This window comes from Sipha flava, unplaced genomic scaffold (genome assembly GCF_003268045.1).
Source record: "Sipha flava isolate LNK unplaced genomic scaffold, YSA_version1 121_pilon_pilon, whole genome shotgun sequence".
Classification (NCBI taxonomy): Eukaryota; Metazoa; Arthropoda; class Insecta; order Hemiptera; family Aphididae; genus Sipha; species Sipha flava.
Window position 1 is genome coordinate 1805813 of NW_020271747.1, and position 14371 is coordinate 1820183.

Here is a 14371-nt window from a genome sequence, read left to right on the forward strand (position 1 = left end):
GTAGTAACTTATAAGTTTGTTACACCAATGTCTAGACACAAAGACACAAAATTATTGTTATTTTAATGGATCAGTTACACTGACTGTACATCCCCATTTATTTATTTTTCAACTTTTCAATGGATTTACTATGTTATGAATTTTTTTTTTTAAATTAATAACGCTAAATCACGTGAATAACATTAATTCATGTGAACACGGATAGTAAACTCAAGTGTATTAAATATACGTGATTGTAAATTTCCATTACGTAAAAACGAACTCCATATTCACGTACATATTAATTCACGTTTTCAAACGAGACCTCTAGTATATAGTAATTTTAAATGTATATATATTTTAGGCGGAATCGATATATAAAAATATTCGGCGCAATCGATAGGTTTCTTAAAGGTAAAAAGAATTTGTCAAAAGGGCCCATATAAAATTTCAGCCCCGGGGCCCAAAAAGTGCTTGATCCGGCCTTGCCTGTGTTCACGCCTATGGTTATGGTACAATTAATAACGCAAAAAAAAATTTGAAAAAGTTCATTATATGTGGTTTTTGGGTATTTGGTCAACGCAATCGCAATTGCATAGAAAGGAGCGTTCAAAAATTAGCATTCAATTCAATGTTGGAACGCCATCTATGCACGTGAACGCAAAATGTATCAGCATACCGCTACCGTAATAACCTAACCTAAAAATAATTTCAAAAAATTTAAACCTATCATTCATTCTCTGTACTCATTCGTTTCTCATGGCGACATATGATAGGCTTTTGTTTTCTATTACCTTGTGAGAAGCAAAACCTAAATTACTTAAGATTTTTGAACTCAACATTTCAAATTTCATAATCACACGGAGAATATTTACAGAATTCTTTCGCCGGGTCTTTTATCCACCGAGCAAAATGGCACAGACTGAAGCTGCAATAAAAGTAAGAAAAATTACGTCCAAATAGTTATAATCGATATGAGAACGTATTAATTAATTAAGCAGATTTTTGACTTCTATTTACTTTGTTTACATACCACTTCTATCAAAACTAGTTACTAATATGGAAAGTACATGCAATAGTACAATAATATACATGCAATTTAAATTATTTGATGTATTATGGGATTCTTGACCTAATCATTATTAAACAGTCTCCATAATTTACCTATTGCAATTTCCTACATTATACTTGTTTTTATTAATAATAGCTTATTTAATATTTTATATTCATTAATTCAAACATTGTGTTTATTTTTAATGCAAAGGATCATTTAAAAATTATTAACTCGTTTTTATATTTTTCAGGCTAAAGAATTCCATGAAACATTGAAGGTTGATGTATGTATGAAAATGATTTATGTTTTCAGTGTTAAATTATCTGCTTGGATATGCAATTATTTTAAAATTATCATTCAATGATTCAAATTATGTTTTGTTTATATTTATTTAATATTAAGTACTGTCTACATTACAAGAATGGCAAATGCCTATTGTATACATTGAATCTTTTTACTTTTGCATTGATTATTACATTTAAAATTTTAAAATATTGTTTAACAAAAAAAATTCCTTTTTTTGGTTAATACTCTTTAAATATTAATGAGAACTTAATTATAAAAAAATAATTTAATTTTATAATTATTAAATTTCCTATTTTACTTTTATACTTAAACTATTTATGATGCATAATTTATTTTTACGGGCGAACTAAGTCTAAACATTTTTGATTTTAAATAAAGTTACTTTAATGTTATGTTTATTAAATGTATGTCTAAATCACTTAATTTGGTGCCAATTTATTTTAATTAAAAAAAAATATATATATATATCAGATTTAGTATTTTTAAAATTATTTTTGCCTTTTCATTTGATTAATTTATCTTGAATATATTTATAATTTAATATTTAAAATTAGATACGTAAGTTTGTAAAGAAAATATTTTTATGTATCATTTTATTATGATTATTATTAATAAAACTTCCCAAAATAAATGTATTAATGTATAATATTAGAGAAATATATAATAACTGTATTAATTTTAATTTACAAATTTTTCCATAAAACATTATTAATTCTAATACTTCTTTGTTTTGTTTTTATGTCAATTATAGGCAGAAAATCGAATAGTTCAAAAATTTCCTGAACGAATTATTCATTTAAATGAATTATTAACCAAACCAGAATTTCGTATTGCTGAAATGGATATAAAATGTAATTTAAATGTCCCTTCAATGATGAAAATAGAAAACAATGTAAACAAGTAGGTTAAAATTGCATGTTTTTATTTTAATTAATAATAGTTGTATATTAAATATAATAGTGATATTGTTATGGAATTACTCAAGACCAAGAACATTTTCAAATTTAAATATATTTTTATTAAAGTAATCTGTATCATTTGGAAATGTTATAATTTTATCTTATTTATTATTTTCTACTTATTTGATTTAACATTATACTACTACATATCAAATATTTTTTTATTTATAGTTGTGAAGGGAAAAATCCTGGAAAAAGACCACGTTTAGATTCAAATTCTCATGATGCAATTCCAGAACAAATGCTCATACCATCTAATAAAAACCTTACTGAAGTTATTAAAATTCTTAAACCTAATATCAAACAATTAGTTGAAGACACCAATGCTGTAAGTGGAATATTTGATGCATGTAATAATTTACAACTAGTATAAATATTTATTATTTTCAGTTAAAAATGTGGGTATCGTTATTAATACCAAAAATTGAAGATGGTAACAATTTTGGAGTATCTGTACAAGAAGATACCCTAGCTGAGATACAACAAGTCGAAGTTGAAGCTACAAATTATCTTGAACAAGTATCTCGCTATTATGTTTCTCGTGGAAAATTAATTACAAAGGTTTGTACTTAAAATACAAATTTCATTAAAAGTAAATATTAAATTGATAATTACTCCTTGGTATTTAATTTGATATTTTAGCAATAAATTATGTCCTTTACTTAATTTTGTTTATTGTTGTTTTGGCACTTTTAAGTGCATATACTTCTTATTTCTTGGTTTAGGCCTTTAAGACAATACCGTTAAATACAAAACTTGCCATATATTCCTGTCTTTTGATGCTTCTCTCCAATTGATTTTTTTAACGTCCACAGTCTTCCCATCTTAATTTTGATTTCCCTAACAGACTTTTTCCCATAGGTATTTCTTCTATCATCCTCTTAATAATAGATTCTTATTTACATCTTGCATGGCCTGCCAGATCAATCTCACAGCGATTTATTTAATTATATTGAGCCTCTGGAATAGTTTTTGGATTTTATCATGTGTTTTCTCCATTCTTTTATTCCACTATCGAAGACTGGGCCATACATTTTTCGTAGAACTTTTTTTTCAAATATTTTTGGTCTTAATTCTACTGTTTTTCTCAGTGCCTATGTTACAGCGCCGTATAGGACAATCGATTTTAATAATGTCATGTACATTCTTATTTTTAAGATTTTGGATAAAGCCCTAGATTTCAATACTTCTTCTAATTCATTTAACCTTTATTTGTTGTATTCTGGACGACACCTATGTATTAACCTCATTATTCTCTGTTATAATCAATCCCAGGTATTTAAATTGTAACACTTTTGAATTTATGTTCTTCTATTTCAATATGTTCTTGTCCACAATTCTTACTTCTTCAACTAACCATTAGGTATTCAGTTTTATCATCATTAATGGTAAGACCTACCTTTTTTACCGTATTTCAAAACAAATCAAAGTTAAAATGATTCATTCTCTGGTGTTTATGTATATTAAAAAAGATAAAACTTAAATAATAAGGTTTATATAGGTGTAATATCTTCTTCTTATCGTGTCCAGGCTATAATATAGGTGTTTTGTTATAATCTCTTTTTACTCCTTTGATTGGCTACTTGTATTGCCTTTAGTATAATATACTTGTATAGCTGCGTCTGTATTCGCCAGATCATCAGGTGTGCTTGGCACAGGGTAATATGACTTCGCCAATCCAACATCGTGGTACCCTGTATGGTATGTTAGATTGTATGAGCTCAGCCACATCACCAAGGGTTTGTTTGCATGTATAATGGGACATCTTAAATGTTACTTAAATGTTAAGGAATACAAAATTCTAATATAATTTTGCATTTCTTAATAATATTTAAGTATTTAACAGAGTCTGATATTCAGATATTTTATACTAATTGAAATTGCTTTTTTTTAACTTATTATTTAATTCTAGAATTTTACCATTAAGGTAATTTTTATCTATAGACAATTTGTATGCAAATATAAATTACCTCAAGATGCAGGTATTATTCCACATTTCAACCAATTTATTTAAAATCAGGAAACTTAAATAATACTCTAGTTGAGGATTTTGCGTTTATAAAGTCATATAAGTAGGGCTGTGAATTTATAGGAAAGTGCATTTTTTTTTTTTTTGTGATTGTAAAATATAACTTTGTAAATATATAATTTGAAATTAAACTATGAATCCATTTATACATGTGAATAGCATTAAGTATAGAAAATATCAATCAACTTTTTATTATTATTATTATTATTATTTTTTTATTGATCCAATTAAATTCAAACCTGGATACAAATTTGATTCATGTTCTACTGAATCAAATAATACTATTTTCACTTTCCATATTTTTGAAATATTAAGAATATAAACCCATATTTCAGTATATTTTCCAACTCTAAAAAAACATTTAAATTAACGGGTAGACAAATGATAAATTATCAACCTATATGCTTGTAATTATCCCAAATATCATGTTTAATCAAATGAAAAAACCATTGTATCACAGTGTAATGCTCATATTGTAAATCAGTTAATACTTTATATTACAAAATTATATAATATAAAAACAACAACTTATATAAATAAATATATACTTATAAATTATAATGCATATTTGGTAATTTTTCAGTGCATAAACATCCGAATACTAATTATTAAATACAGTGGAATCTCGATAAGTCGAAATTTAAGGGAAATGCAATTTTTTTTCGACTTATCGAGGTTTCATCTTCTTAAGATTTTCGAGTTACCAAGGTTTAAAATAAAAAAAATTGACTCAAAGAGTTATTAAAGTATATTTATGTATTAAAGTTATTATGTAATATTAAATACAATGTAAAATGTGAGTATGTACTTTATTTAAATTTAAAAAAAATCATTATGAAAAAAATATAATAAATAAAACACGTGTTGCAACTTTATAATAGATGATTTGTTATTTTACTTTGACTAAAAATTTAAGATTTGCTACTACATTTAAAGCAGTGTACACTTTATCGTCCGTATTACTTAATTGTTCGGTGAATGTCCTTAGCAATATTAGTGCTGTTGCATTGAAACACGATGCGTAGGCTTAAATGATGCTTCTTCGACGTCATCAACATCTTCAGTATCACGAACGGAGTCAGTTATATCGTCGTCTGTCAGAACACCAGAAAGGCAACGTCATTATCGATTTCAACAAAATCATCAAAGGTTTCTTCTGCGATTCCATAACGACTTGTATCCGCGCCCATTATTTGTTATCCGTATCACTATTTTTGATTATAGGCATCAATGTGCCGTCTTTCTCAGCTTCAAGTACGAATCTAAAGCACGATTGTTGTCATTGTTACGTTTCTCCACGTTTTATCAACAATGCGCTTAGCTTGAAGAATATCGATTACTGTAGATTTTTTGTCATCCATATCACTTATAATTTTCCTCACTATTTCTTTTCTATAAAGCGTCTTGAACGTTTTAATAATTCCTTGGTCCAAAGGTTGCGATTTTGAAGTGGTATTTGGCGTTAAAAAATTTACTTTTACAGCTTGACAAGTCGATATAATATTGTGAGCCTGGCAATTGTCTGTAAACAATAAAATTTACATTTTTGTATTTTCATTTGTTTGTCTATTCGTAATAACCATTTCGTAAACAATTCACTAGTAACCCATGCCTTCTTATTTGCTGTGTAGTCATCATCATTTAACACCAGCAAAAGACCTAAGTTTTTTCGATTTTCCAATTATTAAAGGTTTCAGTTTATCTGTACCAGTCATGTTAACAGCCAATAATAGTGTGAGTCGTTCATTGCTATGTTTACCACCGTTACATTTCTCATTTTTGAATGTTAAAGTTTTATTTGGCATACATTTGTAAAAAGTGCAGTTTCGTCTGCATTAAATATATTACATGATTTATATCCTTCCAGTAGCTCACTGAAATTTATTTTCCATTTATTTACAACATCATCACTGACAGTTGTACTTTCACCACAAACTTTTTAAAAACAATATCGTGTCGTTTTTTAAAATGTTCAAGCCACCCGTTACAGGCCTTAAATTGTTCGTGGCCTAATGACTGCGAAATGTTGTGCTTTTTCTATTAAAATAGGACCTCCGATACTGACATTGGGATCTCTGCATTGTTTAAACCACTTAACCACACATTCTTCTATGACTGAAAAATCAGGGCCTCTCTTCCTTTTCTGGTGTGTTGGACAGTTGAAATCAATTTCTTTACTATTCTTTATAGTGATAGATAATGTATTGGCTGGTATTCCAAATTCTTCGGCGATTTCCTTCTTCCTTCCACTTTTCACTACTTCAAGAACCTTTTGTTTTTCTGCAATAGTAAGCGTTTTTAATTTACTAGGAATTTCTACATTCATTACTGTACATAGACACCGCACACGCGTAACCGATACAAATGAAAAATACTGTTGTGTGCCGAGGTTAGTTAATACATACGATAATAAACACAATAAACGCTATTAGAAAAAATCATCGGAACGTTTAGACAATTGTTTATAAAGCTATCCGTCATTATTCGTCTATATTCGGAGCACAATATGTTCGAGTTATCTGTAGTTTTTTTTTTTTTTGTATAATCAAGGTTTACGCTAGGAAACAGGATTTTTTCGTCTTGTCAAGGTTTTCGACTCATCGAGGTTCCACTGTATTTTTATTGTTCCATTGGGTGTTATGGATATTTCAAAAAATATGAAATTTAATCATGTTAAAAATAGTTTCAAAATTTAAACAGAAACATTTGATTTTAACCTAATAAAAAATAAATAGTATTTTATTATTTTTATAGCATAAAAAAACTTCAATTTGCATTAATATTAACCCAGACTCCTTTAAACCGTTGTTAATTATATTTTGTTATTATAGTTATAATTTATATATTTTTTTTTAATTTTCAGGTTGTGAAATATCCATTTGTAGAAGATTATCGCCGAGCTGTAGAAGAGCTTGATGAAAGACAATATTTATCCATGTCCCTTACCATGCATGAAATCCGAAACCGTTATTCTACATTACATGATATTGTCATCAAGAATTTTGACAAAATAAAAAAGCCACGATCTTCAAACACCGACAGCTTGTACTAAGAACATTAAAATTATACATAAAACTTTTAAACAAAAATTTTTATCCTTATCATTCCTCTAAATTTTTAAGTTTTTGTCAAAATAAAAAAAAATTATAAAATTAAAAATGAACTCGAGAAAGAGATGTTACCTCCAACTTGAAATTAAATATGTGTAAGATATAATTAGTATATCTTTAATGTCTGTAATTACATATTTCCTAATCCTCTTCAGTTCTAGATTTTCAAAATCCATAATAAAATAGTAGCAGTTATCATGAAATATTTTTCTGTTATTAACTATTGTTTTAAGGTATTTTAAAAATAAGTTCTACTATTAGTTAACATTTTTTTATTTATTTTCTTTAATTTCTTATAAAACAAGTTTTTTTTTGATTCTGTTTAAAATATCAAATTAAAATTAAAAATTTCAAATTATAATATATCAAATTTTATATCAAAGTATCAAATTTTGAGACTTTGATTTTTATAAATAAACATAAAATGTATTAATAATTAGTAACTTGGGTATCCCATTTAAATATTACAAATGTTCCTATTAAGTGTATTTAATTCTCTTATTTTGCTGAAATCACAATTTGACACCACGTTTTAAACTATAACTTACATGTCAAATTTGTGTGGCAGATTCTGTTAACCATAATTGTTGTCTAAAAAGTATAATGTGTCATTTTAATATGTTAAATTTGTTAACTTTGTTTTAACTCATAGGGTTGATTTTGTTGCTCAATGTTTTTTTATAAAATGAACAAAGAGACTATGTTTTTTAGTGGCTAATATGTTTCTCTTAGTTTGTGAACACCAGTTTAATATATTTATTAGAACATTGTAAGTTTTACAATAATGTTTTATCAATAATATTTTATCATCATTGTCAAAAATGTAGCAGGTAGATTCTTATTATTTAAATTTTAAAGGTAACATTGTTAGGTTTCCATCAAACCAAATGTTTAACATTGAAATATGAAAAGAAAAAATATTTACTTTATAATATTTCTTAATATAACAAATAGTTACATAAAATCTTTAATTATAGCGGAGATCAATTTTCCCAACCAAATATACTAATCTTAGTCATTCAAATTAGTAATATATTTAAACACTGAAAATCGATGTAAATTTGTTATTATGGCAATTGGTATCAATCAAAAGTCTATTTTTTCCTAATTTCTTTCCCTAACTATGTTTCTCAGAGATATTATTTTAAATGATAAATACTTAGATTTTAAATTAAAAATCTTAAAATGTGAACAGATTAAGATCAATTTTCAGAAATATTGCATTGATAGATTGCTACATATTAATAGTTTGTGATAGACTGATCATACATTAAACTATAAATATTAACATAATACTATTATGTTACATTTATAAATATCTTGTTTATATTTGTACATTCTATATTGTTATCATTTTTAATATTTTTGTCAAGGTGTAATTTCAGTGGGTTTTTTATCTAAAAGGTTTCAAGCAGACTATTTAAAATTGTTTGGGGCCATAAGAAAATAATTTCATTATCCTACTTTTATTTTTCTTCCGTAAATTATGAACAGTATATCAACATAAGTAGTAAAATTACAATTTAAGAATTGAAAGAAAAGAATTAATAACTTTATCTAAAAATTAGTAAGGTATGAACAATTTGATGAAAAATATGCAGCTAAAATAAAATAATTAAAAAGATAACCTCAATATTTAGTTTTATGTTTATTAAATATTTTTATGTTTACTAAATTACATTTCTTAAAATTGTTTTGTATAATATACAAGTATATAACTAAGTAAACTATCTGACCTGATGACAAACGTCCTATTTTAAATGCGAATATTGAATTCGAAATAATTAAAAAATAATTATTTTTCCAAAACGTAGTTTATTATTTTAATAATTTTTATCAAGATTCTTAGTTTTATTTTTAGGCGCGTAATGCATAGTTTTGTTGTTATTCCGACATGGGAACAGATAAAATATAATTCTGCATGTGAAAAACATAGATTTTTTCACACATTTTCGGCTATCGATACAATTTTAATTATAGTTTAGAACCGCGGTCGCCAACCTTTTGGACCTCACGGACCACTAAATACATACTCAAAATTCTACGAACCACTTTTAGCTTAAAATAGCTTTTTATATAAATACCGTTAAATAAATCGATGAGACATAAGCGTGTGCAGACATAACTGGCAGGGTAGTCAAACATAACACATTATCATTTAATATTAACAAAAAATTTGCATTCGTAACTTCATTTAATTTAAAAACTATATTTCTCCCGTATTCTTACATTTTTTTTAACGTTAACTAATGTTTCGAAGTGGTTGAAAATAATATGTTTATTTATTATTGTGATCATATTGAATATTTTGGTGAGGGTGGGAAGTTTCACAGAATAGTCAAGTACCTACCCTGACTACCCCGTGTGCACGCTTATGCGATGAGATATTTTTTTTCGGTCATACTTAACTTGTTATTTTAATTATTTGCTGCAAATGGATCTATTATCCACTTAATACCATTTCTAGGGTTTTATTTTTTGGGGAAATGGGTAACGACAAAAATATTGTGTAAGTAACATTTAAATTTTTCTGCGGACCATCTGAATTTTTTCGCGGACCATCGGTTGGCAACCACTGGTTTAGAAGAAATATGGATGATATAGATTTAGGTTGTCATGAGTTATTTTCGACGTCTAATATTAATTAGAACATAATCAAATTAACTTAAAAATTAGCTGTCATTGGCAATTTCTTAAGGTAATTGAATTTAATATTCTAATTTATACAAAAAAAATAAAAAAATGTATCCAAGTAGGTAAGTAAATAACATTATTATTTTCTTCAGTGTTATCTAATCGATTACAATTTGAAAAAAATTGAAAATGCTTAAGCATCACAAAGTTCATTACATATTTCAAAACTTTAAAGTGTCTAAAATTGCTAGTATAAGTATTCACTATTCAGTAAATGCTTCGAGTCAAAAATATGAGCTTTTTAACTAAAAAAATGTAACGGATTTTCGTGATATCATTATTTAGTGTATATTATATTAATCAAGTATTAAGGTACGGTTTTCAAGCTTTTACTAGCTGAATCGACCGCATGATAGAGTAAATTCTTTATCGTGATTTCCAACGTCCGATCGTGTCAACAATAAGCAAAACTACGGTTTTAGTCTAATTTTCGAGTGCATTAAATTAAATTTAAATTTATCATATTATAAAATATAATTTACCACTTGTAGTGAAATATGAATCGAGAAAAATAATTGCTCGATGTTTCAAACAACCAATTAAAAATGATTATCAAACTATCAAAGATTCGATGATAAATTCCAAATCCTAATTTTACGGTATTTAATAAAATCATTGACATAAACATAAAATGTAATATTTTTCATACCATGCTTCAGTTCTGTACACTTCTCAAACTCAATATTTAAGCAGTAAAGCAGTTGTGCAAACGATAATATAGTGTAAATGTTTATTATTTGTTCCAATAATGAAAATAACCCATACCTACTTTTTGTTTAACTGTGTTATGTGCTCTTATTCAAAATGTTAAACTATATATAGTTATCGACGAGCTATCAGCCACTTTTCCCTTTCGAGCAAACATCAATGTTAATACTGTTAATTAGATCAAACAATATGCTTCATAATATAACGGTACATTCATTATATTGATATTTATAAAACACAAATACTATATTTAGAACTCATACTATCAAGAATAATTACCTGTAGGTATATTGTTATCGAGACCACCAGTGGAGTGGCGATCAACAATTTCAGAGACAATTGCTTTTGAAATTTTTTATAATAGTGGGTGGGTAGTAGCGTGAAGTAGTAGTATAAAACAAAAATATTAAATCATGTTGGATTGAATCATATAATATTTATTTGCTATAACTAGTGATAATCAATAGTAAGTATTACTAAATAGTAAGTGCACAACATACCATCAATAAGGTAACAGTGTAACACTAATAACACCGATTAACCAATATATGATAGATATAGTTTCCAGTGTTTCGAGGAAAAAAAATATCATTAGGCTAAAAATAATCCAAAATGTTCTATCGTCTTCATCGGTTTACGACGTGTACTACGTGAGTTCGGCGAGTGCGATAAACGCGTTGCGGTGCGTACGATGCGGTGACCGAAATAAACATACCTGTGGTAAAATGTGAGCTTTTCCGGGAATTCTTGAGTTGGGTCTCAAGATATTTGATTGCTTAAAAAAAACACGAGTTCGGTCCGCGGTGTTATATAATACTTAATCGTTGAGTGTTATTACTCGAATTGGGTCTATGGTTGATTTTATCTTGTTGTTATCTTAATAACCCAACTTAATTTTTCCCAGTGAAAGATGTGTGTTATAAATTTCTTCCGTAATTTTAACTATATACCAGGCAGGCCCTATTTTTATATGCACCCCGATACACAATGTGCACCACGAATGTACAAGTGTGCCCTACGGTCTACAAAACAAAAATTAAATAATAAACCAACTACTAGGAAATATAAGTATTATTGAATTTCTTAAAATGTAATGCATATATTATGTATGTAATATATTCCTTTTTCCAAGACAGTAGCGAAACTAAATTTTCATTTAACGCAGTAAAATCAAGTGTGCAGTGCGAAATTGTACAAATAATAGGGCCTGATACCAGGTGTGGCGAACCTATGGCATGCGTGCCAAATATATCACGTTGACCAAATTTTAATGGCACGCGCAAAATATTGAAAAATTGTACAAAAAATTTTTTTTCTTTTTATAAAATGTTGCTTGTAAGAAATTCAAATAAACAAATTATATATGTTTTAAAAATGACAATATTCCTTATGATTTCAAATTTTTCGTCAAACTATGTTCATGAAAGCTTATTCGCCATAAAAAATGTTAATAAATCGAAGGAATGAAAGGTTTTGACCAACGAAACAATTGCTGCTTGTGTTTCACTAAGATTGACTAAAATTTAATAAAAATAATGTAATAAGTCTATAATTTTGTTTATAGTCTTAGAAAATATAATTTTCTTTGGGCACGTAAACGATTTTCAAAACCTAAAAAGGAAAAATTTGGTACTTGAACCTAAAGAGGTTCGCCACCCCTGCTATATACCTACCTAATTATAAATAAACTATTAGTGACAAAAATAAATTGCAATATATTTAAATTTACTGTATTTCCGAACTGATACAGGAAATTTTTTTGGCCGAACTTCAGCAACATTACTTACCGATTCTGCTGGTGATGTTACAACTAGTGATGAGAATAATCTAATGATTTTAATAATTGAAATAATGGTAACAGTAAATAAAAGTAAATAGTCAAAAGTAAATAAATTAAATTATTCAAAAAATTGCGTGTTTTATTAATTTCCCAATGGGTACTAAATTAAGAAGTCAACTGTCCATCAATATTGTATTTTAATTGCTAAAAATAATAAAATTACTGAATTTAACTGAAACTACAAGGACGTACACCGTTTGGGCGAATCGACTCAAAATATAGTCTGTTTGGGTGAATAAATATATACCGTTTGCAGGCGCGGATCCAGGGGGGGTGGTAGCCCCCCCCCCCGTCAGCCGTATCAAAATGTGTTGTACCTAATTTGTTATACTATTAAATTACATTATTTTGTGTTATAGCATTCTAATGTATTATTAATTGTTATTGTCACAAATTTTCGTCTTTTATTTTTATAACATAAATATATAAAGTGTCGATAACAACAATATTATTGCTACCGTATGAGTGACGACAACCACCAGCCGGCCAGCCTAACCGACTCATAGAGTTTTGTTCTAAAAATAGTATGATATTCCATGTTTATTTTGTTTACAGATATTAAAATCTTCCTTATTCCTGACTGCCTGAAATATACATATTTATAATACAGATATCAGTTTATTTCTAGCAGTACCTATAATAGTAATAATTGTTGTGTTGACTGTTGACATTAGATTAGACACTCTTTAGTCTTTAGTTTGACAACCGTAGATATACACGCGTACTTGTATTACGTATAATTTTCTTAGTAATCGAAATTATATTTCTCGTAATACGCTGTTAAAAGTGACCGCGATTTATTCTTTTAATTTAATTGGTGACGTTTGTATTATAGTTGTAAGTTGTTATACTGTAATTATTTCATTTTATTCGTTTATTGAACAAAAACATAATGTCTAAGACGAAAAATGTCGATATTACACATTTTTTTTAAAAAAAAAGTGCAACTTGTGCAAGTACTGTGGAAAATGATGATCGAACAACTGAGGAAAATAAAAATCGAATTGCAGTGGATTCAAGTGAGTCGTCTTTACCATCCAAAAAAAGTATTCATTATAAATTTATAAATAATCAGGAATTGCATTATGTACTATTGCATTTATAACTATTTATATATATATAATAATAATAATACAATATAATATACTCGTATTTAGCAGTAGGTATCTAAATATGTATACTTATTTATAATCCCCCCCCCCCGTTAAGGTAGGCTGGATCCGCGCCTGACCGTTTGGGCGAGGATTATTTAACTAAAAATACCGTTTGGATGGTATAAAAATGGTTATAATATACACTCAACAATTATTTAACAAAATTATATAAAATATAAATAATTAACAATAAGTTATATTTAAAAAAAATATTGATATAATATTATTATATTTATTATATAACTATATAAGTAGAATACTTATAGAATAGTAGTATACGAGTACTTGCTAACTACTTATATCGTTAGTAATCTACAGTCAAAAAATTATAAATACAATTACATATAATATAATTAGTTATTAGATAAATTACGGGTATGTCACTGATATACATATGGTTACATGAATAAATTATGGATATAACAATAAAATTAAGTACATAACAATTCGAGAAACAAAACGAAGAATACAAAATATTATTATTAAAAATTTGAATGGTGGGTCTTCATTAGCCTGGCACAGTAGCGAAATCAGGAAT

General features: G+C 27.1%; 1 protein-coding gene across 2 annotated transcripts; it reads left to right on the plus strand.

Moving 5' to 3' along the window:
• The first annotated feature begins 704 nt into the window (after positions 1–704).
• On the plus strand, positions 705–7543 carry LOC112694030 (proteasome activator complex subunit 3). 2 transcript variants are annotated; one of them, XM_025569357.1, is made up of 6 exons: positions 705–918; positions 1284–1316; positions 2091–2239; positions 2470–2626; positions 2689–2859; positions 7191–7543. In XM_025569357.1, the coding sequence occupies exons 1-6, from the start codon at positions 892–894 to the stop codon at positions 7377–7379; spliced, it is 726 nt and encodes a 241-aa protein (XP_025425142.1). In that variant the 5' UTR covers positions 705–891; the 3' UTR covers positions 7380–7543. The 2 variants fall into 2 exon arrangements, with proteins under 2 accessions (XP_025425142.1, XP_025425143.1); XM_025569358.1 differs by lacking the exon at positions 1284–1316.
• The last annotated feature ends 6828 nt before the right edge of the window (positions 7544–14371 follow it).